This window comes from Bos taurus, chromosome 26 (genome assembly GCF_002263795.3).
Source record: "Bos taurus isolate L1 Dominette 01449 registration number 42190680 breed Hereford chromosome 26, ARS-UCD2.0, whole genome shotgun sequence".
Taxonomy (NCBI): Eukaryota; Metazoa; Chordata; class Mammalia; order Artiodactyla; family Bovidae; genus Bos; species Bos taurus.
The window spans coordinates 51,182,805-51,209,819 of NC_037353.1; the positions used below are offsets into that span (position 1 = coordinate 51,182,805).

The 27,015-nt window shown below is 51.0% G+C and overlaps 1 protein-coding gene and 1 long non-coding RNA gene across 4 annotated transcripts; one reads left to right on the forward strand and one right to left on the reverse strand.

The window, feature by feature from the left end:
- Positions 1–510: 510 nt before the first annotated feature.
- Positions 511–9,167, reverse strand: LOC132343987 (uncharacterized). Its single transcript, XR_009493046.1, has 2 exons — positions 3,350–9,167; positions 511–657 (listed from the first exon to the last, which is right to left on the reverse strand). It is a non-coding gene; the product is annotated as an uncharacterized lncRNA (long non-coding RNA).
- Positions 9,168–9,284: 117 nt separating this feature from the next.
- Positions 9,285–25,163, forward strand: PPP2R2D (protein phosphatase 2 regulatory subunit Bdelta). 3 transcript variants are annotated; one of them, XR_003032833.2, is made up of 4 exons: positions 9,285–9,355; positions 24,204–24,246; positions 24,331–24,453; positions 24,839–25,163. XR_003032833.2 is itself a non-coding variant. In XM_059882122.1 (3 exons), exons 1-3 carry the CDS (start codon positions 17,051–17,053, stop codon positions 24,842–24,844), a joined length of 297 nt encoding a protein of 98 aa, XP_059738105.1. In that variant the 5' UTR covers positions 15,652–17,050; the 3' UTR covers positions 24,845–25,163. The 3 variants fall into 3 exon arrangements, 1 of the variants encoding a protein (XP_059738105.1); XR_009493045.1 differs by lacking the exon at positions 9,285–9,355 and adding an exon at positions 15,669–17,091; XM_059882122.1 differs by lacking the exon at positions 9,285–9,355 and adding an exon at positions 15,652–17,091 and having other exon boundaries at positions 24,204–24,453.
- Positions 25,164–27,015: the final 1,852 nt, after the last annotated feature.

Below are 27,015 nucleotides of genomic sequence, written 5' to 3' on the forward strand. Positions count from 1 at the left end.
TTATCTCTCCTTGCTATTCTTTGGAACCTGCATTCAGATGCTTATGTCTTTCCTTTTCTCCTTTGCTTTTCACCTCTCTTCTTTTCACAGCTATTTGTAAGGCCTCCCCAGAGAGCCATTTTGCTTTTTTGCATTTCTTTTCCATGGGGATGGTCTTGATCCCTGTCTCCTGTACAATGTCACGAACCTCCGTCCATAGTTCATCAGGCACTCTATCTATGAACTGTTGCCCAAATTTAAATAGGTTTTTGTATAATCAATTTCTTAATCCATAATCTAATCTATTCCTTTTAATTAGGCATTAATCTTTTTCTAAGGAAATAGCGCTTAACGAAATTAAAGGTTCATTTGCTAAACTCAAGCTTGAGTCTAGGAAGTTGTATAAATCATATGGGGTGTCTGGGTAATCTGGGATGGCCAGCCTTCCTAAATGGGTTTGCATAGATATTATGAAAGAAAGAAACATTTAGATTGGGAAGGATAACAAAAATTAAGAGCACTGGGCATCAATAGCAGGAATGTTCAGTATGTTTCACTGACTGTTAGATACATGTGACTTCACAGTCGTTAAAATGAGAGGAGATGGGTGAAATACCATATTTGTGAATGCAGAAGTTTTCAGTCAAGGTCATTATTTCTGGAGTATTGAGTTGTTTCCTGTGAAAAGAAAACAGAGATGCAGTGTTTATCATTGATCTTTTTTTTTTTTTTAAGTCACAGTGGGACACCTTATCTGATTATTTGAATCATTTTCAGTCTGGTGTCTACCTTCCATTTTATAATTCCCATTTACTTAATATTTATACCTGCGTCACTAAGTCACTAAAAAGGGCCTTCAGGAAAGCATCTTGTGGGGAAGGCCATCAAACAAGAAAACAATCTGGTAACATTCTTGCAGTTTCATTTAGGAGATTCTGCCTTTAGGAAATCAGAGATAGACGGTTTCCTTAAGACTGATGTGTTCGCTGCGCCTGCTGAGCACAGCTCCGTTGTCTGTCTGCAGTCAGGCTGTGCGGTCAGGAAGCTGGACTGACCCTAGTTACATAATCAGGTGCGGGTTTCCAGGATTCGTGGTGGGGACAGATCATATCCCTTGACTTTTGAAATCTGTTGTTTTGATGGGAAGTTCTGGGTTCAGTTTGTGTCTGCTATTTATCAAGTTTGAAGGCCCTTTCTAAACCTCAGCTTGCCTATCTGGAAATCACATAATAAGGTTTTTGTTGAGATAAAGCAGTGCAGTGCTTTTGAACCTGTAAGGTGTTGTTGGAGTGTTCGGTGCAGCTGCTCATTAATTCTCATGTACTTTAAGGTGTTTGGGTTTGCTTGTACCTATTTTTAAATGTGAAAGTAGCAGTTTCTTATTTTTTCCTGACCTCCCCTTCCACTCACCGAAGTCCCTTCCATGGGGCCTGACCTCTTGGTTTTTCTGTTATTATTTAATGATCTTTCCCATCCCTTGCTCTTGGCTCCCGTTTCTTTCCCAGGGTAGAATACCTGTTTCCCTTGCCATCCTATCTGAAAGAGCCTGTCTACAGAGCCCATCCTATCTGCAGAGCCTTCTGTAAGCTGAAGTGGTATGAAGGGAAGAGGCAGTTGCTTAAGACACATGTTGCTGGTGGAGGCACAGAGGAGCCGAGGTAGAGGCCAGACATCAGACACAGTCCAGAGCTCTGCTGGCCTGACGCTGAGGTGCTGGGTGTAGTTCCTGGAGACAGAGCATGCCGGGGCCCCCACTGCTCAGGGTGCACTGCAAAACAGTCGCTGAAGGCTTTTTTTTTTTTTTTCCTAAAGTGAAAATCTTTGGATATCTTTCAGTTAGCTAGGACAGGTTATTGATGCAGGTCTTTTGTTAAAGTGAAATGACATACAGCAAGCTTTCAAAAAGTGGGGAATTTCTCGGGAATTCCCTGGTGGTCTAGTGATTGACATTCTAGACTTTCACTGCTGGGGGTCAGGTTCAATCCCTGGTCAGGGAACTAAGATCCTGCAAGCCAAGTGGGGTGGCCAAAAAAAAAAAAAAATGGATTTCTGTACTGCTTTAGCTTCATGTCCTCCTTCCACACCTACTTATCCATCTAAATCCATCTCAGACTGGATCCATCTGATCTCAGTGAATCACTGCCCAGCCACTCTTCACACCCAGTATTCTGTCTCAGAGCCTGACCTTCCTGTCACTTAGCAGGTCATGGTGTTTAGCACTGGCTGCATCCTGCTTGTTCTCCAGTTTTATCTTACAGGTTAGGCTTGCTCTTCAACTTGGTGTTAATCGAGATACAGACTTTGGTACGAATCCCTTTCAACTTTCTGACTAGCTTTGTGCTACCCTGACAGGTAACTTGCCATCTGTTCCTCACATGTAACACGGGGTGCAGCTTCCTGTGACCCTTACAGGCTTGTTAGATTCCAGAGGATGCAGGGAAAGCTTCGGCAAACTGGCTCACAGGAACTGATAACTGTGAAGATGTTGGTGTCTTTAAAAGCATTCTTTATACAATGTTTAAAGGCTACTTTCCATTTATAGTCATTGCAGAACGTTCTCTGCCTCCCCATGCTGTACAGTACCCCTTGAGGCTGTCTTATACTGAGTAGCTTGTGCCTCTCACTTCCCCCCAGATCCCCCCGTAACCTCTAGTTTGTTCTGTTAGTCTCCTTCATCTTGTTATATTTAGTTTGTTGTAGTTTTTCGATTCCACATATAAATGATAACGTTCAGTGACTGTCTGACTTACTTCACCAAGCACAGTCCCCTCCAAGGCCGTCTGTGTCACTGCAGATGGCAAACCTCATTCTTCGTGGCTAAGTCGTCACCACTGTATGTATGCGCCACGACTCTGTCCGTGCATCTATGAACGGACGCTTAGGCTGATTCCATATCTTCCCTATTGTAGTGACGCTACCGTGAGTACTGGGGCGCATGTATCTTTCCACATTAATGTCTTTGTTCTTTGCAGGTATGTGCCCAGTGGCGGGACTGCTGGGCCATGTGGTGAGTCCACTTGTTTTCTGAGACTCCTCCATGCTGTTTTCCACAGTGGCTGCCCCAGTTTACATTCCTGCCCAACAGCGCGTGGGGGCTCCCTTTTCTCCACACCCTGGACACTTGTTGTGTTCTCTTTGATGATAGGAAAATGTTGGTTTTTCTTTTCTTTTTTTTTTTTTTTTTGAGACCCTCTTGCATAGAAGAATAACTTACTCTGGTGGTGATTTAGTCACTAAGTCGTGTCTGACTCTTAAACCCCATGGACTGTAGCCCGCCAGGCTCCTCTGTCCATGGGATTCTCCAGGCAAGAAAACTGGAGTGGGTGGCCATTTCCTTCTCCATAACTTACTCTGTTACTTAATAACTTACTTCAGGAAGCTGGCCTGGGAGAATGAAGGGTGTTATGGGGGCTGACTTCCAACTTGGTTCAGCTGCACAGCTCGCAGCGGAGTCCTGAAGGGCTGCTCGTGTTGGGATGGAGAGATCCGATGTCCACCTTGGGACCTCTGTTTAGACAGGGACTGGCCAGCAAATGGGCCCTTGCCCCACAGTGAGGGCAGGGTGTGCTGAGGGAAGGCGCCTGTGTGCCTGGTACACAGACTTGGGTGGGGACTGAAAGGGAGCCTGGGTGTCGGGAGAAGGAGAGCGTCCAGGGTGAGGACTTGGAGTGGAAATCGGAGAGGGTGAAGTGGGTGCATTCTGGGCAGCAGGACCTGGAGTGTTTGGCAGGAGGGGAGGGCCCGAGGCGGGAGGGGGCGCCTGGAGCTCCGCGCTGAGGCCTTCTCAGGTGCTGAGGAGAGGCTGATGGCGGGAGGGGGCGCCTGGAGCTCCGCGCTGAGGCCTTCTCAGGTGCTGAGGAGAGGCTGATGGCGGGAGGGGGCGCCTGGAGCTCCGCGCTGAGGCCTTCTCAGGTGCTGAGGAGAGGCTGATGGCGGGAGGGGGCGCCTGGAGCTCCGCGCTGAGGCCTTCTCAGGTGCTGAGGAGAGGCTGATGGCGGGAGGGGGCGCCTGGAGCTCCGCGCTGAGGCCTTCTCAGGTGCTGAGGAGAGGCTGATGGCGGGAGGGGGCGCCTGGAGCTCCGCGCTGAGGCCTTCTCAGGTGCTGAGGAGAAGGCGCAACATCAGCTTCTCGGAAGGTCACTCTGGCCTTTGGAGAATGGGTGGTGATGGGGTGAGGGTGGAGACCGAAAGGCTTAGGGCTGTGTTACTGCAGCAGCAAGGCTGGGAATGCGGGCTTACTCTAACTCAGAGGTTTCTAGTTCTTTTTAAAGTGCCCAAGAGTAAGTCTTCCAGACTTTGCAGGCCGGTCTTCTTTGTCTCATCTGCTCAGTTCAGCTATGCCTCTAGCAGGAAAGCAGCCTCAGGCCCCAGGAGCATGAGGACCCTGGGCCGGGCCCACTGCTTCCAGACCACAAGGGCGGGGCTGTGCGCCAGGACTGGTATCTACCGACCAGCAAGGGCCAGGTTTTGATTTCAGATGGTGGTTGCCTGCCCTATGCTAAGCCAGTGGTTCTCAAAGCCTTTTGGTTCCAAAACCTCTTGGTTTTATATTCTTAGTAATTTTTGAAGGCCATGAGGGTTATGTCTGTCAATATTTACTGTGCTGGAAATTAGGACAACTGAAAGGATTTACTATTTCATTGTAATAATCTATTACATCTTAACATATTTTAGTGAAAAACAGCTTTCTCAAAACAAAGATAGAGAACAGTGCTTTTGTCTTACATGATGCAAGCGTTTTAAATGTGGGGCTTAATAGGATGCAGCTAGATTTCCAGATCTGCTTCTGCATTCAATTTGTTAACAGTTGTTTTATTTAAATACATGAAGATCTGGCCTCACACTTAAATGTCATTAGAAAAGGGAGGGATGATTTAATGGCCTTTTCACGTGAGTATGGGTAATCCACTGTTTGTTTACTTGTTTTATATTTTGACCGTGCTTCTTACCATACGGGATCTTAGTTCCCCCACCAGGGATTGAACGTATGCCCCCTGCAACAGAAGTGGGGCGTCCTAACCGCCGTACCACCAAGGAAGTCCCTAATACTCCACCTTAGTGCCAGCACTACAGCAGAACTGGGCACGTGGTGGCTTCTGTAAGTTATACTCTGGATGTGTTGGTATTCATTCACATCTTCTAAATGTTGATATATTTCATTGTACAAGATCGAGAAAACGAATACTGATCTCATCAGCAAAGTCTTAAAAGTGGGTATTTGTCAAATAGTAGTAGTCAAAACACATTTTCAAGAGTTCAGATGCTCTCGAAAGCTTGGATTTTATAATCGGCAGTGCACCCTGTCCAGTTTCTGTGTAGAGAGTAGCTCACTTTGTTCGTTTTTAAGAAAATTTGCTCCAGAGTCAAAGTGTGAATAAGTGCCGTTGGTCCGTTGCTGTCTCAGACGAGTGGCGCCCTGAACAGTGACTGCAGCACCGTGGCCGCGCCTGGACTCCCCCTCGGGCCCATCGCAGCACCCTGGACGCAGCAGACACGCCGTGCGCGTGTCGCACATTGAACCACAGAGACCCTGAAAAGCCCCACACTCAGGAACTGGGAAGGTAGGAACACGAAGACCCTGAAAAGCCTCACACTCAGGCACTGGGAAGGTAGGACCACAGAGACCCTGAAAAGCCCGACACTCAGGCACTGGGATGGTAGGACCACGGAGACCCTGAAAAGCCCCACACTCAGGCACTGGGATGGTAGGATCACGGAGACCCTGAAAAGCCCCACACTCAGGCACTGGGATGGTAGGAACACGAAGACCCTGAAAAGCCTCACACTCAGGAACTGGGATGGTAGGACCACAGAGACCCAGAAAAGCCAAACACTTAGACACTGAGATGGTAGGACTACAAGAACCTGAAAAGCCCCACATTCAGGCACTGGGATGGTAGGACCACAGAGACCCTGAAAAGCCCCACACTCAGGCACTGGGATGGTAGGAACACAAAGACCCTGAAAAGCCCCACACTCAGGCACTGGGAAGGTAGGAACACGAAGACCCTGAAAAGCCTCACACTCAGGAACTGGGAAGGTAGGAACACGAAGACCCTGAAAAGCCTCACACTTAGGAACTGGGATGGTAGGACCACAAAGACCCTGAAAAGCCTCACACTCAAGCACTGGCATGGTAGGACCACAGAAACCCTGAGAAAACCCACACTCAGGCACTGGGATTGTAGGACCACGAAGACCCTGAAAAGCCTCACACTCAAGCACTGGGATGGTAGGACCATGAAGACCTGAGAAGCTCACACTCAGGCACTGGGATTGAGAAAATCAACTCGTCTGCCTGGTCATCAAGGATGTTCCTGAGTAAAACTGGCTTTTCCTTCTCTCCCTGCCGTGGGCGAGGCGAGCAGCCGTGCTGCTGACGGTGCTGGACACCAGCTGCGGCCGCTGCTGCTTCTCGTCCTTCATGCGCTGACAACACAGTGACGATGGTAGATGCGGCGTTCACATTATTGTGAAAATCGTTTTGACCTCGTAGACCTCAGAGAGGTTCAAGGGTACCCCCAGGGGTCCACAGACCGCACTTTGAGAACGACTGCTTTACAGCTAGCCTCCAGCAATAGGAATAACAGAACAGGGCGGGTTTCAAGATTATCTGTTGCCTCTCATCTTTCCTGGAATTTATTGGTTTTGTCTCAGAATACGGAAGCAGAGCGTTCATCATTTACAGTAACTCAAATGATGCAGGCGTAAAAAAAGTGATACCAAACGTCCCAGTCATCGCTGCCCAGAGGTGACCACCCTGAGCAGGGTGTGTGCATTTCTAGACCGTTTCCAGTTCGTGTACCTCTGTGTACTCTTGTTTCAGGGCCTGGTTTGTGTGTGAGCAGCAGTCTCCAAGTCCCTCGCACAGGCTGCGTCCTGCTCTTGGTGGTGTTTTGCTGCTGCCCGTCTGCGTCCCCAGTGTGTGATGTGAGACGTGCAGTGACCCAGACTTGCTTCTGAGCTCTGCGTGCCCTCTGCCCACTCGGCCCTGCACACGGCCCCTGGAGATGCGAGGGCTCCTGCTGCTGTGGGTACAGATGCCCACTGTGGATCTCAGAAGGTGTGGTCGCTGGCCCGGGGACACACAGCTGGTGGTGCCGAGGCCAGGGTTTCAGCCCAGCTGTTCTGGGACCAGAACCCAGCTGCTGCTGTTGTTGTTCAGCCACTCAGTCGTGTCCGACTCTTTGTGACCCCCCTGGACTGCAGCACACCAGGCTCCTCCATCCTTCACAGTCTCCCAGAGTTTGCTCAATCGTGTCCATTAATGCTATCCAGCCATCTCCTCCTCTGCCACCCTCTTCTCCTCCTGCCCTCAATCTTTCCCAGCATCCGGGTCCTTTCCGGTGAGTCAGCTCTTAGCATCAGGTGGCCAAAATATTGGAGCTTCAGCATCAGTCCTTCCAGTGAATATTCAGGACTGATTTCCTGTAGGATTGACTGGTTTGATCTTCTTGCTGTCCAAGGTCCTCTCAAGATTCTTCTCCAACACCACAGTTCAAAAGCATCAATTCTCCAGTGCTCAGCCTTCTTTATGGTACAACTCTCACATCTATACATGACTACTGGAAAAGCCATAGCTTTGACTATACAGATGTTTGTTGGCAAAGTGATGTCTCTGCTTTTTAATACACTGGCTAGGTTTGTCATAGCTTTCCTTCCAAGACGCAAGCATCTTCTAATTTCATGGATTTTTACGGTTAAAAATGGTTTAAAAAGCTGTGCCTTCTTGCATAACTCAATTGGACCCTTTCTGATGGTTGCACAGTATTCAGTTGGATGAATTACTGATTTATTTAACAAGCCCTCTATGAGTAGGTTCCAGATTTTGCTCTTACAGAAGATGCTGTATTAAAGAGACAGTCCCTCCATCTGCCCTGCAGGCATGTCTGTGGCTGAAGACTCCGGACACTCAGGCCTTGGGCGTCACCTCTCCAAGTGGCCCAGGTCGTCCTCCAGAGACGCTCTCATCTAAACCTTCACTGCGCATGCTGAGAACCTACGTCTTGTTCATTGTTGCCATTTTAATGTCAATTTTAATGCTGTAATTTGCATTTCCTTACAGTTACACAATTGAGATCTATTTCCATTTCTTCCATGAATTGTCAGATTGTATCTCTTGTCCATTTTTCTGCTGAATTTTTTAAAAATCATTTTAAACAGCTTTTTATGCATTATAAATATTAATCTCTGAATATTTTTATTTGATTTTTAATTTTTCAACTATATCTGCTGTATATAGGTCTCGTAAAAATGGATTTTTTTGTTGCTGCTGTTGGGAATTAAGAAAAAGCTGAGATGCTTGTTTGGGTCAGTTCATGGTACAGAAGAAGGACAATGTGTGGAACAAGAAGAGAGACTCACAGTAGCAGGAGGTCAGAGGCAACCGTGAAAACGGGAGAGCCTGGGATATTCAGAGAACTTGGTGAGGATGTTACTTAGGCAGGCTGGAAACAGACTTCAGCCCATTTTGTCTAGCTCTCCAGATGGAAAGCTACAACTGAGAGGCAGGAGTGTGAGTTCTGCATCTTGAGCTGCATGTAGTACAGTGCTGGCGCCTAGGAAGTGCTTTAATACGCTGCGGCTTCTCAGGGAGTCACGAGGATACCTGCCCCAGAGCTATTAAGTTCCCTGAGAATGGCGTGGAAAATTTAGGTGAAAAAAACAGATGATGAGTCCTCATTTTTAACTTTAAGCAAGGGTTGGGAGCATATGGCTCCATTACAGGAATGTCAGCATTTCATGAAGACATACTTGGCGTTGTGCATTGCAGCAGTGTAATATCTGGAAGAGCTTACGTGTGCAAAAGTCGTGACATGATCAAACGCACTGTGTCACGCCCGTGCCGTGGGTTAAGGGGCCGTGCCCGTCAGAAAGCAGCTTGTGGAACGCTGGGTGAGTTGGGTGAGACGCAGTGCACAGGCCAGTGACCCCGTGCAAACTGAGGGGGTGCAAACGTCGGGAAGGCGCTGGATGGCTGGTGTCTGGGACCCTGGGGCGAGGGCTCCCGTTTGCAGCACAGAGGGACTTGGCTTTTATTCTACACTCCTTTGTGTTACGTAATGTTCCACACTGCGGAGACGTGCTGTGTGACGATGCAGGTACGTAACGTTCCACGCTGCGGAGAAGTGCTGTGTGACGATGCAGGTACGTAACGTTCCACGCTGCGGAGACGTGGTGTGTGACGATGCAGGTACGTAACGTTCCACGCTGCGGAGACGTGCTGTGTGACGATGCAGGTACGTAACGTTCCACGCTGCGGAGACGTGCTGTGTGACGATGCAGGTACGTAACGTTCCACGCTGCGGAGACGTGCTGTGTGACGATGCAGGTACGTAACGTTCCACGCTGCGGAGACGTGCTGTGTGACGATGCAGGTACGTAACGTTCCACGCTGCGGAGACGTGCTGTGTGATGGTGCAGGGGCCACTTAAGAAGGGGGAGACTAGCTTACAACAGTGGAGAAGGGTCCTCTTCCTGCTGCCTGTGAACGTCTACTGTTGAGACTGCCACTTGTCACCCTAAACACTGTCAGGTTTTTGTTCTTGAGGGGTTTTTGGTTTTGTTTCTTGGAGTTTAGTTGATTTACAATACGGTGTTAGTTTCAGATGTACAGCAAAGTGATTCAGTTCTGTGCACTTTTTCCCAGATTATTTTCCGTTATAGGTTATTCTGTAGACGCACGATACTGACTGTAGGCGTGCCATACAGTACATCCCGTTGCGTATCTGTTTTGTGTATAGTAGTTTGAATTCGTTAGCCCTGTTTTTCCGAGTTTCGGTTCTGCCCCAGTTATCTATAACGACAAAATAGATGCCCATGAAAACATATCTATTGCTGAAGCTCTAGTGTTTGTAGCTCGGTGTAAAACAAGCAAAACGATAAGCCTGTTCACAGCGATTGTTGAAAGGAGGCCTTCGCAGCCTGTGTGCGTCAGTGTGTTTGTAAACGGACATGACTATTAACCGTGGGGGCTGTTTCTGGCTTTGTTGTGGCCATTTGCACTGACCTGTGAATCTGCACGTTTAAAGAAATGTCATAATTTCATTGTTTTTCTGATGCACCTTATATATAGGAGAAATATTTTAAATCTTGAGACCATCATCTGCCACCTCACATTTTAATAACTATAGTTTGCTTTTACCCGGCTTCTGTAATCAGATTAAATTCATATTGGAAATTTAAATTTTATTGGTTGCATTATTTTGTTAGTATTGAGTTTGTTTATTTTGATTTTAGAGCTCTCCTAAAAGCTACAGTGGGTATTTCTAATTTTAGACTCATACATATTTCCATAGCTTAATGAAAATAATTTTCCTCACTGCTGGCAGTCATGGAATTTCTCTTAAAAGATTCACGCCATTTTAATTAAGTGTGAGAATCACTGGCAGACCGATACCATTAATTATATAATATTGTGCACCCCCTGGGTATAAGTGACATAAGTTTTTTGTCCCTTTAGTCCAGTAAGACTATTTTGGTTTCATTTAAGCAAATTTGGTTATTTCACGTAATTTAATTTAAAAGGTGACACTTCTAACAAGAAGCTTTATTCTTTCCCAAGGCTTACTGAAGATTAAAAAAAAAAAAAAAAAAAGCCCAGCTGGCAGAATTCAGTGCATTCTTGTTGTTCTTCAGTGACTGAGTCATGTCTGATTCTTTGTGACCCCAGGAATTGCAGCACTCCAGGCTTCCCTGTCCCTCAGTATCTCCTCAAGTTTGCCCAGATTCACGTCTATTGAGTCAGTGATTCTATCCAACCATCTCATCTAAGTAAGAACTTATTTTTAGGAAGGATATCGTATATTAACAAATATATGTTTGTGCAGATCTTTAAGAGTTGGGCTTCACTTGTGGCTCAGCTAGTAAAGAATCTGCCTGCAATGCGGGAGACCTGGGTTGGGAAGATCCCCTGGAGAAGGGAAAGGCTACCCACTCCAGTATTCTGGCCTGGAGAAGTCCATGGACTTCATAGTCCATGGGGTTGCAAAGAGTTGGACACGGCTGAGTGACTTTCACTTTCACTCAAGAATTACGATTTTGTGGCCCCTTTTCTGGGCCATTCTTCAAGTAGTTTCAACTTTGGGGTCTATTTTCCATTAGCAGGTCAGTTGTGTATCACAGCTGTTTACACTGTGTGTCTTTGAACGCTCCCTCCTCTGTAATGCGGAGGTAGGACACCCTCTTTGAGCCGGCCCCATCCGCAGGCGCGGGTCTCTTGTGCTCCGACCCTTCCATGGAGCAGCTAGAGAGGAGAGTCTCTGCAGCAGCTGACTAAGATGAAGAGTCTACTTGTGGTCAGAAAACATGCTCACACCAGCCCCTCAGGAGACCAGACCCAGGGCTTTGTCTGATCGATCGGTACTCAGCAAAGCTGAACCCCATAGAAAGTGGTTTCCCCTGAAGCCCAACCTGGGTGTCCTTCCCAATCAGAACTCTGTGTCGTAAACCCAGATCCACGTCCTCTGCCTGAAGCGCTTGCCTCTGAACACCCGAGGCCTTTCCAGCCTGGGCTTTGCTCTTTGTTCCTGTGGCTTTACCCTCCCGAGCGGATGTCCAGGTCTCTGTGCTGACCAAGTCAGAACCTCAGCGTCCCACTCGGTGACGATGTCATCCTGATCAATGGCAGGGACTCCCCAGACCTGGGACTTTCACTGGCACTCTCAGTGGTGTTGCTTGGTACAGAAGCTGACCAGTCTCCACATAGAGGAAAGCACGTCTGTTTCTGTCATGTAAGAACCAGGCTTGTTTTTAAAGGTGGTACCAGGCGTGGATTTTAAGTTGGGCAGCAGACTTCTAGAGCCAGTTCTTTCCTGTTTTTGTTTCTTCTCAAAATTAGTTTCCTAAATTTCTACTCTGTATCTTATATCAAGACAGCCCAGTTTAGAGAAACGCTGATGGGCCAGGGACCCATGAACCCGTTCGGACTCTGGGCTGCAGAGCCAGGAAGTGGCTGCTGGATAATTACAGGTTTCTCGTGAAATTTTGCTTTATCCAAGGAGAAAATTTCATACGTGCTCATCTTTTTTTGATCCCTTTTGATGATTTTTTTATACTTATCGTAGCCTGGTTGACTGCTTCTGTCTTTTGACAGCTGACATCATCTCAACTGTTGAGTTTAATTGCTCTGGAGACCTCTTGCTACAGGAGACAAGGGCGGCAGAGTTGTTATTTTCCAGCAGGAACAAGAGGTCAGTAGGTGCAGTCCACTGGCCAGGGAGGAGGCTCAGCCCTTCTCGTATCACTCATGAGGAAGGGAGCACGGTAGCTTCTCAGTGTCTGAGTTCACTCGGATTCGGTCTGTCAGCGTTCACCATGTAGGGTCTTCTGTCAGAAGTTGTCTCGGGGTTGACGAGGAGCCCCAGCCAGGCCCCAGGGTCCCCATCTGCAGGGTGGGAGGAGGGTCCTGGCCCCGCCCCAGGTGGTCTCGGGTGGTGGTGAGGTGCTGGGTCTGTTTGCTCGAATCCCATAGCAAAAGAAAGCCCTTCCCCAGCAGTGGAGGTGCTGCCCGCCAACCCGCGGCCCACCAGCTGGTGCCGGGTGCCCTGCGAGCCCCAAGCCTCGGAACACGTGCCTTGGAAGAGCCGTGATGAGTGTTGCTCATGGGCATGGCTGTTAGGCCCCTCCCTTCAGGGAGCAGGGCAGAAGCCCCTCTGTCTCACTACACAGAGGAGAGTGGGTGCTGCTGCCAGCCCCCCAGCCCTCTGGCCCCTGGGGAGTGGCCTTGGCGGTGCTCCTGAGGGAGGGGCCCCTCGGGGCGGCCAGGCCTGGGGCTCCCCAACCAGGGCCTTGCTGTCTGCTGTCCAGCAGGTCCGTGTGCGGTTCCCTTTTCATCTCCACATCTGGTCTCTGCGTCGTGGTGAAGCTCTGGTGTCGGGGCTGGTGGGCCCTCACTCCTTTCCTGCAGCAGGAAATGCGCCTCTGTGACCACAGAGGGGTGCACAGTGGCATCTGTCAGGGCAAGCCCTGGGCCCCCAGCAGCTCGTTATTAACATATGCCTGTTGCAGCCCTCAGTTTTATTATGTCTGTGTAAATTAAGAATTTTTAATTGTATTTTTTCTGAGTTGGAGTGGTAAGAATTATTTTGCGAATATTATATATATTATCTTTCATATTTCTGAATCTTCACAGACCATTTGATAAATTTATAATTTTGCATTCTTATTTTGGAGGTAGATTTTCACACAGCTACGTAAAAAGAACTATATATGAAAAGAACTTTCTTTTCAACAAAAGTAGAAAATGGGTGGTGGTATTTGAATATTACTTTTAGCAGAAGGATTATTCAACAGATTACTAAACCATAGCTATCTTAAATTTAGGAGTTCACTTTTAACTCCTTAAAGTTTGCCATTTTGATAATGTCCTTATAGAAAATGAAGTTTTTCTTGTTTTGGGGTGTCGTCTTTAAACCTAAGAATACACTAGCTTCAAATATGGACTAGATTACAGGAAAAAGCATCCGGCTATAAACTGTGTAAGCAAGTACTGTAGTTTTGAGAAGCTGTCTCATTAAGAGTTCAGTGAAGAAGTATTAAGTCAAGGTTGAGACAGATTTGTACAGTAGTGGGTCCCTAAAGTTGTTTAAATTTGATAAGCCCAACCAATGGCACCTTCACAAATCCTGGGCAACTTTTTTCCCCATCTTTTCCCTCGTATTTTGGTTAATATAAAAAGCTTTCCTATTCCACTTGCCTGTAGGATGTCTCAGTGGTGGCTGTATGTTAATCCCCGTTGTGGACTTGCGTGTTACCGGCGTGGGTGAGGGTGTGGACTGACTCTTCATCCATCACCTCAGAGGCTGATGGTACTGCTCCCATCACAGCACCACAGCTCTCGGTCAGAAGCCACAGAAAGCTTCCCAAGGGGTCAGAATATGCCGTTCAGATTCAGGGAAGTGTGGAGGTTCTGGAGGCTGGAGCAGCGCTCTGCTTGGTTGGGGGCAATGCAGGACGTTCAGTCAGCAGGGAGCCACCAAAACTAGTCAGCGGCGGTGTTCCAGTTCTCTCCCACGTCAGCGGCAGGTGTTCCAGCTCTCTTCCACGTCTTTGACGGGTGTTCCAGCTCTCTTCCACGTCAGCGACGGTGTTCCAGCTCTCTCCCACGTCAGCAGCGGTGTTCCAGCTCTCCTCCACGTCACTGACGGGTGTTCCACCTCTATTCCACGTCAGTGACGGGTGTTCCAGCTCTCTTCCACATCAGCGACGGTGTTCCAGCTCTCTTCCACGTCAGCGGCGGTGTTCCACCTCTCTTCCACGTCAGCGGCAGGTGTTCCAGCTCTCTACCACGTCAGCAGCAGGTGTTCCAGCTCTCTTCCACGTCTTTGACGGGTGTTCCAGCTCTCTTCCACGTCAGCGACGGTGTTCCAGCTCTCTTCCACATCAGCGACGGTGTTCCAGCTCTCTTCCATGTCAGCGGCGGGTGTTCCAGCTCTCTTCCACGTCAGCGGCAGAGCCCTCCGCCCAAGGGCCCCGCTGTGTGTCTGGCTGAGCAGTCTGTGGATGTGGCTCCCACCTCTGTGCAGAACGGGTTTTCTCTGCGGGGATTTTTCTGCGGGGTTTTCTCTGCGGGGGCCCCGGAGACATTGAAACTAACTGGGGACCAGCGTGCCCCAAAACAAAGTGGACGCCACCGTCCGCCTCCTCTCGTCTCGCATTCCCCACACCCTCTGCTGCTCAGAGTCCCTTCCGTCCCCCGTCTGTTCCCACCCTCCCCGCTCCAGGGCCTCAGACGCTGACATGAGGCCTCAGGGTAGAGGACAAGGGCCAAGGGTTCGCAGTGACCTCAGGTTCCAGGAATTGAGGGTGGCGGCCGGGGCGGCTGCTCCTGGAGAGAGTGACCCAGGAAGGTCGGGCAGCTCTGTGATGGGCACTTTTCTTCCTAGAGTCATGTCTGAGGCCCAGGACCCACCAATTCCACGGATTTTCCTTTCAAATATTTGTTCATTCGAGAGCTAGAAGTATCTCTTGGTGTATTTGGCTTTTTCATGAAGCAGGTGAGGGCCGTGAAGAGGGAGAGCAGTGTAAGTAGCATGAACCGCTGAGCCTGTGCCCATGGGGACAGGCTGGGCGTGCCAGCGTCCTGGTGAGGAGCGCGGGGTCACAGGGAATGTGGGTGGTACTGATGCAGAATCATAAGGAGGTGTCTGTCTAGACATAAAGGCTGCTTATTCCATTTTTTGGTCACACATACTGACATGTTAAGAAGTGTAAGATTTTAGATCCTGGTTACAGAGTAAGAATTAAAATGCTGGTCTGCTTGATTTTTAGTTATGAAATACTTACTATTTCATGGAGCTTCACTCATAGCTCAGTTGGTAAAGAATCTACCTGCAATTCAGGAGACCTGGGTTTGATTCCTGGGTCAGGAAGATCCACTGGAGAAGGGATAGGCTCCCCACTCCAGTATTCTTGGGCTTCCCTTGTGACTCAGCTGGTGAAAAATCCCCCTGCAATGCAGGAGACCTGGGTTCGATCCCTGGGTTGGAAATGTCCCCTGGAGAAGGAAAGGCTGCCCACTCCAGTGTTCTGGCTGGAGAATCCCGTAGACTGTCTAGTCCACAGGGTCCCAGTCGGACACGACTGAGTGACTTTCACGTCACTACTGTTTCGTAGAAAATGTCGTTTTGGACATGCAGACGATTTCAGAGATTAGTATAAATATACTTGTGAACCCAGCACCCAGGCTGGTGTTCCTCTATGAAAGAAAAGGAGACGTTGGGCCTGTGGATGGCACACGTGTCTCACCCCCACCCACCCACCCCCATTTCATTTTGCCCTGTTACTCCCAAACCTTACCTTATTATCTCTGTGCCTCCCAGAGGTGGTCATTAGCTTGTTTCTGTTTTTACTGCAGTGTGTAGAATTGTTCTGTGTGTGTGAAAATTTTGCATAAGAGACATCTCACTGCGGGTTTGTTCACGCAGCTCACTTCTCCTAGACATGATGCGGGATGTGCCTGTGTTGGTTCCGTGACCATAACTGCTCATTCATGACTCTGCCGGGTAGCACTCCCTTCCTTGGTGGCGCGGGCATGAGCTGGAGGCTGTCAAAGGTGACGGGGAGTGTGCCCCGTGGCTCACCCTGGAGGAGTGAGCTCAGGGCTCTCCGCAGGGCCAGGCTGCAGCCCTTCCCCCTCCCGGGCCCTCGGTGGTTCTCAGAGTGCCCCCCCTCCCCAGCAGCACAGAGGCGAGCCAGGCCATTGTGTGCACAGGGGTTAGCACCCCAGACCCTGCCCTGGGCCAGATGCCCGGAAGTGGAAAAGGAGGCTGCGGAGATGGCCTCATCATTTGTCTCTTCCGAGTGAAGTTCATTCTGAGTGTCGCCTGTTTGACATTTTTTTGACCCAGACTTTTTATTAACTTTTAAAAATGCGTGTGGTCATTTGATATTCAAATGGGCAGTACTGAATGTTTTGCTATGCTGTGCTCTTTTCATTAAAACGGCTTGACGTTTCCTTGCAGAATAAAAGCCACCCTCATTCCAGGGGGGAATATAACGTTTACAGTACCTTTCAAACTCACGAACAGGAGTTTGGCTGTTTGAAAAGTCTAGAAATGGAAGAAAAAATTAATAAAATTAGGTGGTTACCTAACAAACGCTGCTTATTCTCTGCTCTCTACAAATGGTGAGAGCTGTTTTTTTTCCTTAAGTGGCTGTTTGATTTAGGATTTTATTTTTAATTTTCTATGTGTAGATTCATTTTTATTTTAACCTTCTTTGAAAGTTATTTCTGCTTTAAACGTTGGGGGGAGGGTAAATTATTAGGTAGCAGGGACAGGCTGAATACTCAAATATGCCAAAGCACACTCCCAGCGGTGCGTCTCTCAGCTCTGCGCATCTCTGTGTCTTTACTTATTGTCGGAAACGAGATGCTCGTGTATAATTGGAAATACTGATGTTTAATACTCCTCCCAGCTTTCTGCCATAATACTCAGCTAGCACTGGTGCATAACATACAGTTTTTCTTTTAATATAGATAATTAAAACTTTCTTTTCAGATAAAACTATCAACTTATGGAAAATAAGTGAAGGGGATACAGGAGCAGAAGACTGTAACTTAAAAGACGAAGATGGACGACTGTGAGATCCATTTGGAATCAGGGTGCTGCGGGTGTGTGCTACATTTTCTTTAAGCTATCCAGTACTTGTCATGAATTAATCAGTAGTAATGCTTAGGTCAGCTGTGGAGCGAATACTGCGAACTTTCCAGAAATACTGTGAGATCTGCCTTCTCCTTGAATGTTGTCACAGTCACCTTACGTGTGCTTGTTAAAGTGAGTCCTCTTATTCTCACAAAGACGAAAGTCACATAAAGCTACTGAAGAAAAGACGGACTCAATTCCACAACAGATCTTTCTGAGTGCATCTGCTGTCTTTCCCTGTGAAGTTCCATGTAGCTCGTTGGTGGAGCTGAGCGCAGTTCCCTGGGGGAGCTGACCTGCGGACAAGCAGGCGGGCCTCTGCCGGGCTTCCTCCGAGCCAGCTAGGGTGTAGGCTGATGTCCCAGAACTCTTTGCCCCTCAATCCATCGGCATCATTGCTAATTCTTTTTTCTTAAAAACTCTTCAGTCCCTCTTTGGTGTACCTAGGGATAGTGAGAATGGCCGTATCCGTTCTAATATCTCAATTTTTTCATCACATTTTGACATCCATGAAATTGAGTAAAACTTAAAATCTGGTATCTTGCTGTCAGCCTAGTGAGGACCCCATGGATGGTGTCTGCAATAAAATGAAGTGTGTGAAGGAGGTTCCACAAGCTTGAGTCCTGCTCTAGTGAGACCCGGGGTGCTGCCTCGGGCCAGGCAGCCCACCCACCCCAAAGACCAGTACCGACACGGCCTGGCCTCCCCAAAGCGCCTGCCTGGGCCACCTGAGCACTGTGGGCCGCTTGGTCGGTTGGTCAGTTCACGCTTTGTTGGGAGTGACCTGCCTGGTGAAGGCCCGGTGCAGGAGCGCACTGTGGATTAGTGGCCGAGGAGCCAGAGGAGGGCGGGGTGTGGCAGACAGCCCCACGCCTGCAGCGGCCTGGCCCGGGGCCTGCTTCCCTCCCGCTCTGCCGGCCGTGTGTGCGTGCACTGCAGGGCGGCCGCACAGGGCAGAGGCGCAGCTCGCCATTAGGAGGATGGAGGCTCACGGGTAGGTGCTCCCGGGGAGCAGGGTGAAGGGGTACCTTGTCGGTCAGTGGCGTCACCCTGCTTCCGGGAGGTGAGGCAGAGAGGGCTATGCGGTTTGCTAAAATCTGAACCCTAATTTGAACCAGGATGTTTGGATCCAAGCAGTGTTTTTGCAGGCGTGTTCTTGCATGGCTCCGTCTCACCTTCATTCTACTGCTGTGTCTCGGAGGCTGTTCTGAATGTGGTTTGCTGCATAGAGACCCGCGGTGGGAGCTCACTGTGACTCCAGGGTTTGTCTCTAAAATAGGAGCTTCCCTCTACCTCGGGGAAGCTCGCTCCCTTGGTAGCGGGAATCACCTCAGCTCCTGCCTCCAGGGCTGACTCAGAGGAATCTTAAATAGTGTGCACATCAAAGGTAAATAACATTTCCCGTTCTTCTGTGTTTCTTCTTCCAAATTTGCTAATAGATGACAAGGACGGAAAATACTCGCTTTTGATTAGAATGACGTTTAATTACCCAATCCAGAAGTGACTTCTCATGTAAGAATGGCATTTTAGAAGACAAGTTGTTTACGGAATAGTCAAAAACTAGGTTATTGGTTTCTCTAGAAAGTGAGGGAGCCCTGTGATGCCCTGCGTTTTGGAGCGGCGCCTGCTTGGCCAGGCCGCGACTGCAGCACCTCGTGCGTCACGTCGGTCACTTCCGTCCTTCTGCTTGCTGTGGTTGGTTACGCGCTCTGTGAAGCAGCGCACGCAGCTCTGGCTTCTGTGTCCCACCGGCACCTGGACGCAGCGTCCCTGCGGCCAGGCGGGTTCCGAGGCCTGGGTTTGCTCAGTGACCTTGGTGTCAGTCAGTGGGTCTTTTCCAGCCTTTCTCTTCCTCTGTAAGTGGAGGCGCTGGCATGTGCCTCCTGGGGTGACGATGGAAAGTAAGAGAATGGCTGCTGGCTCCTAGCTCCGCGCCTGGTTCAGAGCAGCGAGCCCCGCACTCAGCCATGGTTTCTCCCACCCTCCCGACACCCTTCTGTGCCAGGAGTGTCCTTCGCAGCTGCGGGCTCCATGGTGCACGTGGCCTGGACGTCACGCCTGCTCCTGGAGCCACAGGTCACTTGCAATGACCCCTGTGGACACGCCTTCGTGTGCTTGGTCGGATTCGGTGCCCAGGCCTGGAACTGGACATGGGCTCTGCACCCCAACTCCCAGCAGGTGCTCCCCGCAGACGGTGAGTGTTTTCAGCAGAACATCAGAGCTCTTGAGAAAGTGACTTCTCAGTTCTGTGCAACCAGACTGGCCTTCGTTTCTTTGATTATTGGTGAGTGAGGATGTCGTCTGTTAATTGATGTCCATTTCTGTGACATGTTCAGTGTTCTTTATCACTTTCTCTCAGTAATCTGTGAGGACTGTCATTCATGAAGGGCCTGTTTATGGTGTCACATCTATCGTGGTTGTCGTGGAGATTCAGATGCCCGTCTTGTGGCCGAACTCATAAAGCCTGGGAACCGGCACATGCTTCCTGGGGTCTGTTGGTACTCTTGTGCCTTGAATCCACTCACTGAGTGAGCTGGTGCCCTGTGGCTCCTCGCCTCCCGCTTGACTTTCAGCCAGTGCCCAGCCATGCCCCTTGGCAAGCTCTCTCCTGAGCTGGGTACCATTCTCTCATTTGGGGGGTGGTTCCTCCCCCAGCCGGGAGGCGTCCTCGAAGGCCTGTGCTGACCAGTTCTCCAGAACCCGTTGGGCGCTCGGCGCCGTGTGCCCCGTGCGCTTCCCTGACTCTGGGCTGGCCTGGCCCCCAGCCTGCTCGGCACCTGGTGACGCCTGGGGCCGAGTGCTGGGCAGCATCGTGCTCCATGCTTCGGGGCCCTGCGCGTGCTGACGGCTGCAGGCGCTGCTGCGGGGCCACCGGGTGTGTCAGCCTCCTCGTCGTCCGCTCCTGCTCGCCTTGCCAGGCCCACAGCCGGGTTCCACTCCTCCCCGTGTTCTCAGTCAAGCAGTGTCTGTGTTCGGCAGCCTGCCATGTGACCTTGCTCTGATACCTTCAAACACACTCTTGACATCAGATACTTCGACCCTGTCGGGATCCTTTGGAGTCTGGCAATACTCCTGGGTCTGCGCCGTTTCGTGGCTGTTCACGTGGGACTCGAGTGCAGTGGGCACTTGCCTGCTTTTCTTCCTGATCTTTTAATGTGTGTTATGCTGCTTTGAAAGTCTTTCATAGGAGGCTGGCAGTCACAATGAGGTGAAGGCAGCCCCCTCTCCCCGGGCGTTGCTGGATCTGATTTGTACATTAACGTACATCTTCTTACCTAGCAGATTACACTGCCTGTAATCACCTTCTTCAAACACCTAAGCTCTTAAACCTGCCTGCGAGCCCTGCCTTAACCATGCACTTCCAGACATCGTGGACAGAAGCCAGCCAACATGGAGGAGCTGACGGAGGTGGTCACAGTGGCAGAGCCCGACCCCTTCCAGTGCCGCAAGCCCATCTACAGCGGAGGCTGACCCCCTCCAGGGCCGCGTGCTCGTCCACAGTGGAGGCCGACCCCCTCCAGGGCCGCGTGCTCGTCCACAGTGGAGCCTGACCCCCGCCAGGGCCGCGTGCCTGTCTACAGCAGCAGCACAGGGCTGTCCGCCCCTGAGACACGCAGTCCTTCGCCCCGCGCTGCTGGCACACCAAGGGTTAGTGCTGGCGAGCTCAGGCACCTCCCGTCCAGAGTCCCCCTTGTCCGGGCGCTCACCACCTCCAGAGACCTCGTGGTGCCTCCTGTCGCCCGCGTGCCTGCCTGCGCAGAGGCCCTGCTTCCTGGGTGCCCACTGTGGGGCCTGCAGGTCACCCCGGCCAGCCCCTCTGTGCACAGGGACCTCTGCTGAGGCCGGAGGCCATCTTCCCACCCAGGATGGGGTCTGTCCCTGCAGAGCTTTGCTGGCCTGGGAGCCAGTTCCCCCAGAAAAGTCCAGGCTTTAGCCCACTGAGCCTTGAGGTCCTTGGGGAGGGGAGCTTTGGGTTTATTATTTTTACTCATAAGGAACAGGCCCTACTTTGTAGAAAACCAAGAAGTCTGTGTGTCATGACAGTGTGTGCCCTGGGAACTCTGCCAGCATGCCCCTGGGCACTGAGTGCTGACGGCATCCTGGCCCAGCGTGCCCCTGGGCACGGAGCGCTGACGGCATCCCAGCCCAGCGTGCCGTGGATTGTCCTGTTCTGGACACTGTCCTGCAGTGAATCAGTGTATTGGTCAGTGTGTCCAGAGCGTCTCCCACTGTAAAGTGGGGGAGCTCCGGCAGAGCCTGAACATTTGGCCTGTGTTTTCAAGACAACACTCTTGAGTAAACAGGCTTAGATTCCAAGAGTGGTTTTATCTGTCAGCCAGGTTACTTCTGTGAGTAAACGCTCAGTACTGCCGCCAGGCTGCTTAGGATCAACTTCAGATGCAGAGTCAATAAACATACAGGTTCTTTGTAATCCATGTACATTTTTTAAAAAGCAGCAGCTGAAAATGAAAGGAAGCACAGACCTCCTCACCCACAGGTCCCGGAGCCAGGATGGGCTCTGGGTCTGGCGCACGGGCGGGCGGCGGGTAAGACAGGCACTTGAGTTACTGCTGATAAAGCAGAAGTGCTGGGGAAGGAAAGGTCTGCCCAGGAAGTCTTCAGAGTCTTTCTGAAGACAGTAGGTGGGTTTTGCTGCAGTGAGTCTTGCCCATCGAATGCTGAAGGAAACCCCTCTCCTGACGGGCAGTGGCAGGTGGCACCGCTGTGGCTGCAGTCCAGCCGTCCTCAGCTGCAGGCTGGCCCTGCAGCACCCATGGCTTGGGGAGTCAGAGGGCCCTGGGCCCACATTAGCCTCTCGTGGTGCCCGGCGTGGTGTCTGCGTGGAGCCTGCTGGCCGGGGTGTACCAGGCCCCGGCCCCCGTGGAGCCACCGGCTGTGCAGAGCATCTGCAGGGTGCCCAGCGGCTCTCCAGGTTTCAGGCCAGGGCCCATTGAGCCTGGAGGCTTCGCTTGCACTGTAAAGTGGGCTGTTCTCCGGTTTTTAAACAGAAGTGGAAACACTGTGTTTTCCGGTTTTGGAAGAGCCCAGGAGTAGGTCCTCAGAAATCATCTCCTCCATGTCCAACATGAAATTCAGCCACAGCGGTCGGTACGGGATGAGCCAGGACCACCTGTCAGTGGGGGTGTGGGACCTTGACACAAAGCGCCGGCCCATTGAGACCCACAGGCGAGGCCTTGGGTGCCACCGCCCCGACCTTCCTGTGCTTCCATTAAAGTCCACGAGTACCTGGAAGCAAGCTGTGTCCGCTCTACGAGAATGACTGCGTCTTTGATGGCTCTGAGTGCTGCTGGAGTGGCTCCGACAGGCGAGGCCTGCATGGGGACCCAGCCCTCCAGGGGCGGGGCTGCCCGACGTGGAGATGGGGTGTCTGGGCGCGTTTCTCACCTTGCTTGCAATTCTATCCATGTCTGAACAGCAAGCACAGAGCTAGATTCACAATGACTGTTTCTGAAATGCTTAGTGGGTGACAATTTCTTATTTTCTGTTATTTCCAAGAGGAGTGAAAGGAAGGAGGTGAGGACGTTCGTATGGGTGGGTGGGTGGGATGGCCTTTGCTTTGGGAAGGAGTGGAGGCCAAGACCCCAGGATGCTGCTGTGCATGGACGACAGTGCGGGGCTGGCGGGACGCCCCGCTCTGTCAGGGCTATGGCCATTTCGATGCCTTTGGTCATCTGTGGGCACGTGCCTTAGAAGTGACAACACGCTGGTTCTGCCTAGAGGTCTGTGTTTAATAACGTTTGAAACCTCTCCTGTCGTGAGATGGGAGAAGATGCTGCTGTGGGCCTGTGATGGGGTGTGTGCCAGGTGGGGCTCGTGCGTGTGTCCCAGCCGAGGACCTCCCGGTGGTGGTGAGGGGCTGGCAGACATCCTGAGATGCCCTGTGGCACAGACCTGGGAACTGCTGGCCGTGACACCGCCATACTTTGAACATGAAGAGGGAGGGACAGTGAAAAGGGCACAGCACTGGCCTCGGGGCCTCAGCTGGACCCAGGAGCCGGGAGCCCTGGTAGGGGGAGCCCTGACTCTGGACCTGCAGAGGTTGGCTCTTGAGACGGAGACCCTCGGAGGCACCCATCTGGGTTAGACAGGCCCCAAGGGAGACGTGTTTGTGAGAGACCTTGGGCTGGGGTGGATCACGCCCCCAGCGTTTGTGAGCCTGAGCACGGCTGTGTGTGTGTGTGTGTGTGGATGTGGGGAGCATGCCCCACAGGCCACTCCAGGCACATTGGGAGCGGACATGTCAGGTATGGGTGCCCGCTTTTCACAGGCTGACATGCCGCACGTGGTGTCAGTGGCAGGTGGAGGGTGTGGTGCCTGGGGCAGGGACAAGACTTCACCCGCAAGCCTCGGCACGGCCGCCTGGGCACCGTCAGAGCCCTGAGGGGGCCCTAGGCCAGGCGGGGCCGCCCTCATGGTGGGCTCAGTGACCCCCCGGCTTCAGAAGGTGGAAAACAGCTGCGGCCTACGTCAGGCCCAGGTCCAGAGCCCTCACGAAATGCTTTCTCAGCAGACCCGCTGAGGGCATGCAGGGCCACAGAGGATTTGCCCTTCCCAGGGCGCCAGGGCCCAGGATTTCCCTGGGTTAAAAGCCCTGAAACCAGAGCTCACAGGCGCAGACAGGCAGGCACGCGTAGGAAGGGCAGTGTACACATGCCCCGGACACAGCAGAGCGTGGCGCCCCGAGAATCCCGCTTCCAGAGGCGCGGGCAGCAGCGTGTCTGCGTGCAGGAAGGGGCCGGCCCGCCCACGCACAGCACTCACGGGGCCCCTCACTGGGAGGGGACCCGGCCGCTGCTCCGGACGGGAGCTGTGTCCTGAAAACCCCCTGTGGATTCAGCATACCCTGTGCAGCTGAAGAGATCTTGAATTCACTGAAGATGGGAAACATTCTAAGGAGAAAGTCAAGGTTTTTACCTTTTTCAAAAACACATTAATATAATTAAAAGTGTAGATTCGTTACTTTCTCCTTTCTGATCCTGTTGTATTTGTGTTTACTGACACGACTGTGTATGAGGTTCAGTGAGACTGTCTCACCATGGTTCTCTCCTGGCCGTTACAGTCTTTCCTGTGTGATGTCTGAAGGTGGCCTGTGCAGAGCTGAGGTAGGTGGTGAACTGCTTCATCCGGGGCCGGCGGGGCAGGGTGAAGGGTTCCTCGTCACTTACATGTCATCTTCTTTCACGCAGCGCCATCCTGACGGGCCCTACAACAACTCCTTCTGGATGTTCGATAGGTCCACCCAGAGGATTGAGATGCTGGAGGCCTCCAGGGTGAACAGCAGGCCTCGGGCCAGCCTGCAGCCTCGCAGGGTGTGTGCGGGGGGTAGGCGGAAGGGTGAGGTGAGCGTAGGCAGCCTGGACCAGCAGGAAGACCCTGCGCACGCGGGCACCTGGCCAAGAGTGTCATTGCCGTGGCCGCCACCAGCCACCTGTACACCTTCCAGGATGAGGTCAGCTGCGGTGGCAGAAGGCCCTGTGTTTGTGCAGAATCACATCTGCTCACCATTGGAGCTCGGTGGCCGCCTCGCCTCTGAGAAGTAGGGGTGCCCTCCTTCCTCAGCACAGACTGCCTGGGGCTCCAAGCAGGGGCCCCGGCTTTTGCGCCGGGGAGGGGGGCCCTGGGTGTCGCTGCTCACTAAGAAGCCAGCTGGAAGCAGGCCTCAAGGCCGTGACTAACATAGACGTCTTTACTTAGGTCTGAGCCTGCCTTCCAGATTAGAGACCAGACATCCACACCCAAGAGAGGAGTCGTCAGGTGCAACCTCTCCTGCCAGCCCTCCTCTTCCTCTGCCGTCACCCGGGCCTCCACCCACATGGCTGCATCTGCCACCTACCTGCCAGCCTTGGTGGCTCTGCGCTCGGCTTGGCCCCGGGCAGCTGCACTCCGCCACTCCTGTGTCCACCGTCACCCCTTCTGGGGCAGCTGCTTAATAAAAGCAACACACTGTGAAGAGGGTTTTTAAGTCCAAAATAAGCATCGTCTTTATTTGCTTTCATTGCACATAAAAAATTATGCAGAATTAAGACTTTAAAACTCTTTTATCCTTCGTTGACAGAATGGTGGATCGTATGTACTGCTTGAGGCTCTGAGCGTATGTATCCCCAAACTTCTACAACCTTTGTTTCTGTAGAACTGGTACCCCTAACCCACCAGGTAAGGACTGGACAAAGCCTTAACTGAGAGAGAAAATCATAGGAAGTAGTAACAGAACCGCTGCTGAGAAGCTAACACGGGGTTTAAAGCATGCCGCAGATGCACTGCCGTTGAAAACTTTCGTGCTTTTTCTAAACCTTTTTTAAAAGTACTAGGTGTGGAGTGGAGGGATAACATACTTTTTTAAAATGCTAAAATTACAGTATACTAACGCATATATATGGAATTTAGAAAGATGGTAACGATAACCCTGTATACGAGACAGCAAAAGAGACACTGATGTATAGAACAGGCTTATGGACTCTGTGGGAGAGGGAGAGGGTGGGAAGATTTGGGAGAATGGCATAAAAAAATATATATATATGACTTCCCCTTGTGCCCACCCTAGGAACTTCTATTCAGCCTTCAAGTCCAGCCCAAATAGTCCACTTCTGGGAAGACATTTCTGCTGTCCAATGCAGACAAGGAAACCAAAGGGCTGAGAGGAGGCTGGGCAAACTGTCCAATCACAGCCAGCGTACCTGCTATGTGCCACCTTTAAGAATGACAGCAGAAAGAATGCTCACAGCCTCCCTACAAGCACCCCGTGGCCACTGTCAAGGGCAGAACTCTGTGGCTGAGATGGGGATGGCAAGTCGAAAGTTGCTTTGTGGATGAGGCCCCAAGCGGGCTGATCTAAACCAGGTTACCTTGTTCGGGCACCCTCTACCCAGTCTCTCAGTCTCCTTGAAGATCATAGTCTGCTCTCTTTCTTCAACACACATTCCGAGAACACACCTCTTTCACTCTCCTGTCCTCAAGGGGAATTTTTCCTTAAAAATAAATAAATAAAATAAGATGCTAAAATTATACCCTGCATTTCACACTTAAAGGCAGCAAAAATTAAACCATTTTAATTTCTATTCCTTGATGGTTTAACAGTAGGATCTTTGGTATCAGAAATCAAGATTTCCCCTCCCCCCCAAAAAAATACAGAGGTAACAATAAGTCACTGGAGCTTGCTCTGTGGAATTCCACACTGGAGCCACGGCCCCAGTCCTCGGGGGGCGGGCGGCTGGGCCCACACGCTGCTTATGGACTCACTGTGGTGGCGGAGGCCCCACCAGCACACATTCCAGTTGCAAATTGAGAACCAAAACGTATTAGGTGGGTGCAAACATAATTGTGGTTTTTGCATTGTTGAAACGGAGAAGGCAATGGCACCCCCCTCCAGTACTCTTGCCTGGAAAATCCCATGGACGGAGGAGCCTGGTGGGCTACAGTCCATGGGGTCGCTAAGAGTCAGACACAACTGAGCAACTTCACTTTCACTTTTCACTTTCATGCACTGGAGAAGGAAATGGCAACCCACTCCAGTGTTCTTGCCTAAAGAATCCCATGGACGGGGGGAGCCTGGTGGGCTGCCGTCTATGGGGTCGCACAGAGTCGGACACGACTGAAGCGACTTAGCAGCAGCAGCAGCAGCATTGTTGAAATTTGTTGTTCGATACTGGAATACATCCTTAATGTGGTTATGTTATATATCATTTCTGCTTTATGTTTTTTTGCTAATGAATGATCTTCAGTGTATTTTATATTTGAGACTAGGGAAATGATGTTAGACAAAAAGCAAATTCAAGCAATTTTCTTATTCAGGTTCAAAATGGGTCAGAAAGCAGCGACGACAGCTCGCAACACCTACAGCGCATTTGGGCCAAGAACGGCTAATGAACATACAG

Excerpts from the sequence above, each read along its gene's own strand:
- PPP2R2D (XM_059882122.1), top strand. The coding sequence starts at position 17,051 with ATGGACGACTGTGAGATCCATTTGGAATCAGGGTGCTGCGG. Across the intron at positions 17,092-24,203 it reads TTGGAATCAGGGTGCTGCGG|TCTTTCCTGTGTGATGTCTG; the intron begins GTGTGTGCTACA and ends TGGCCGTTACAG.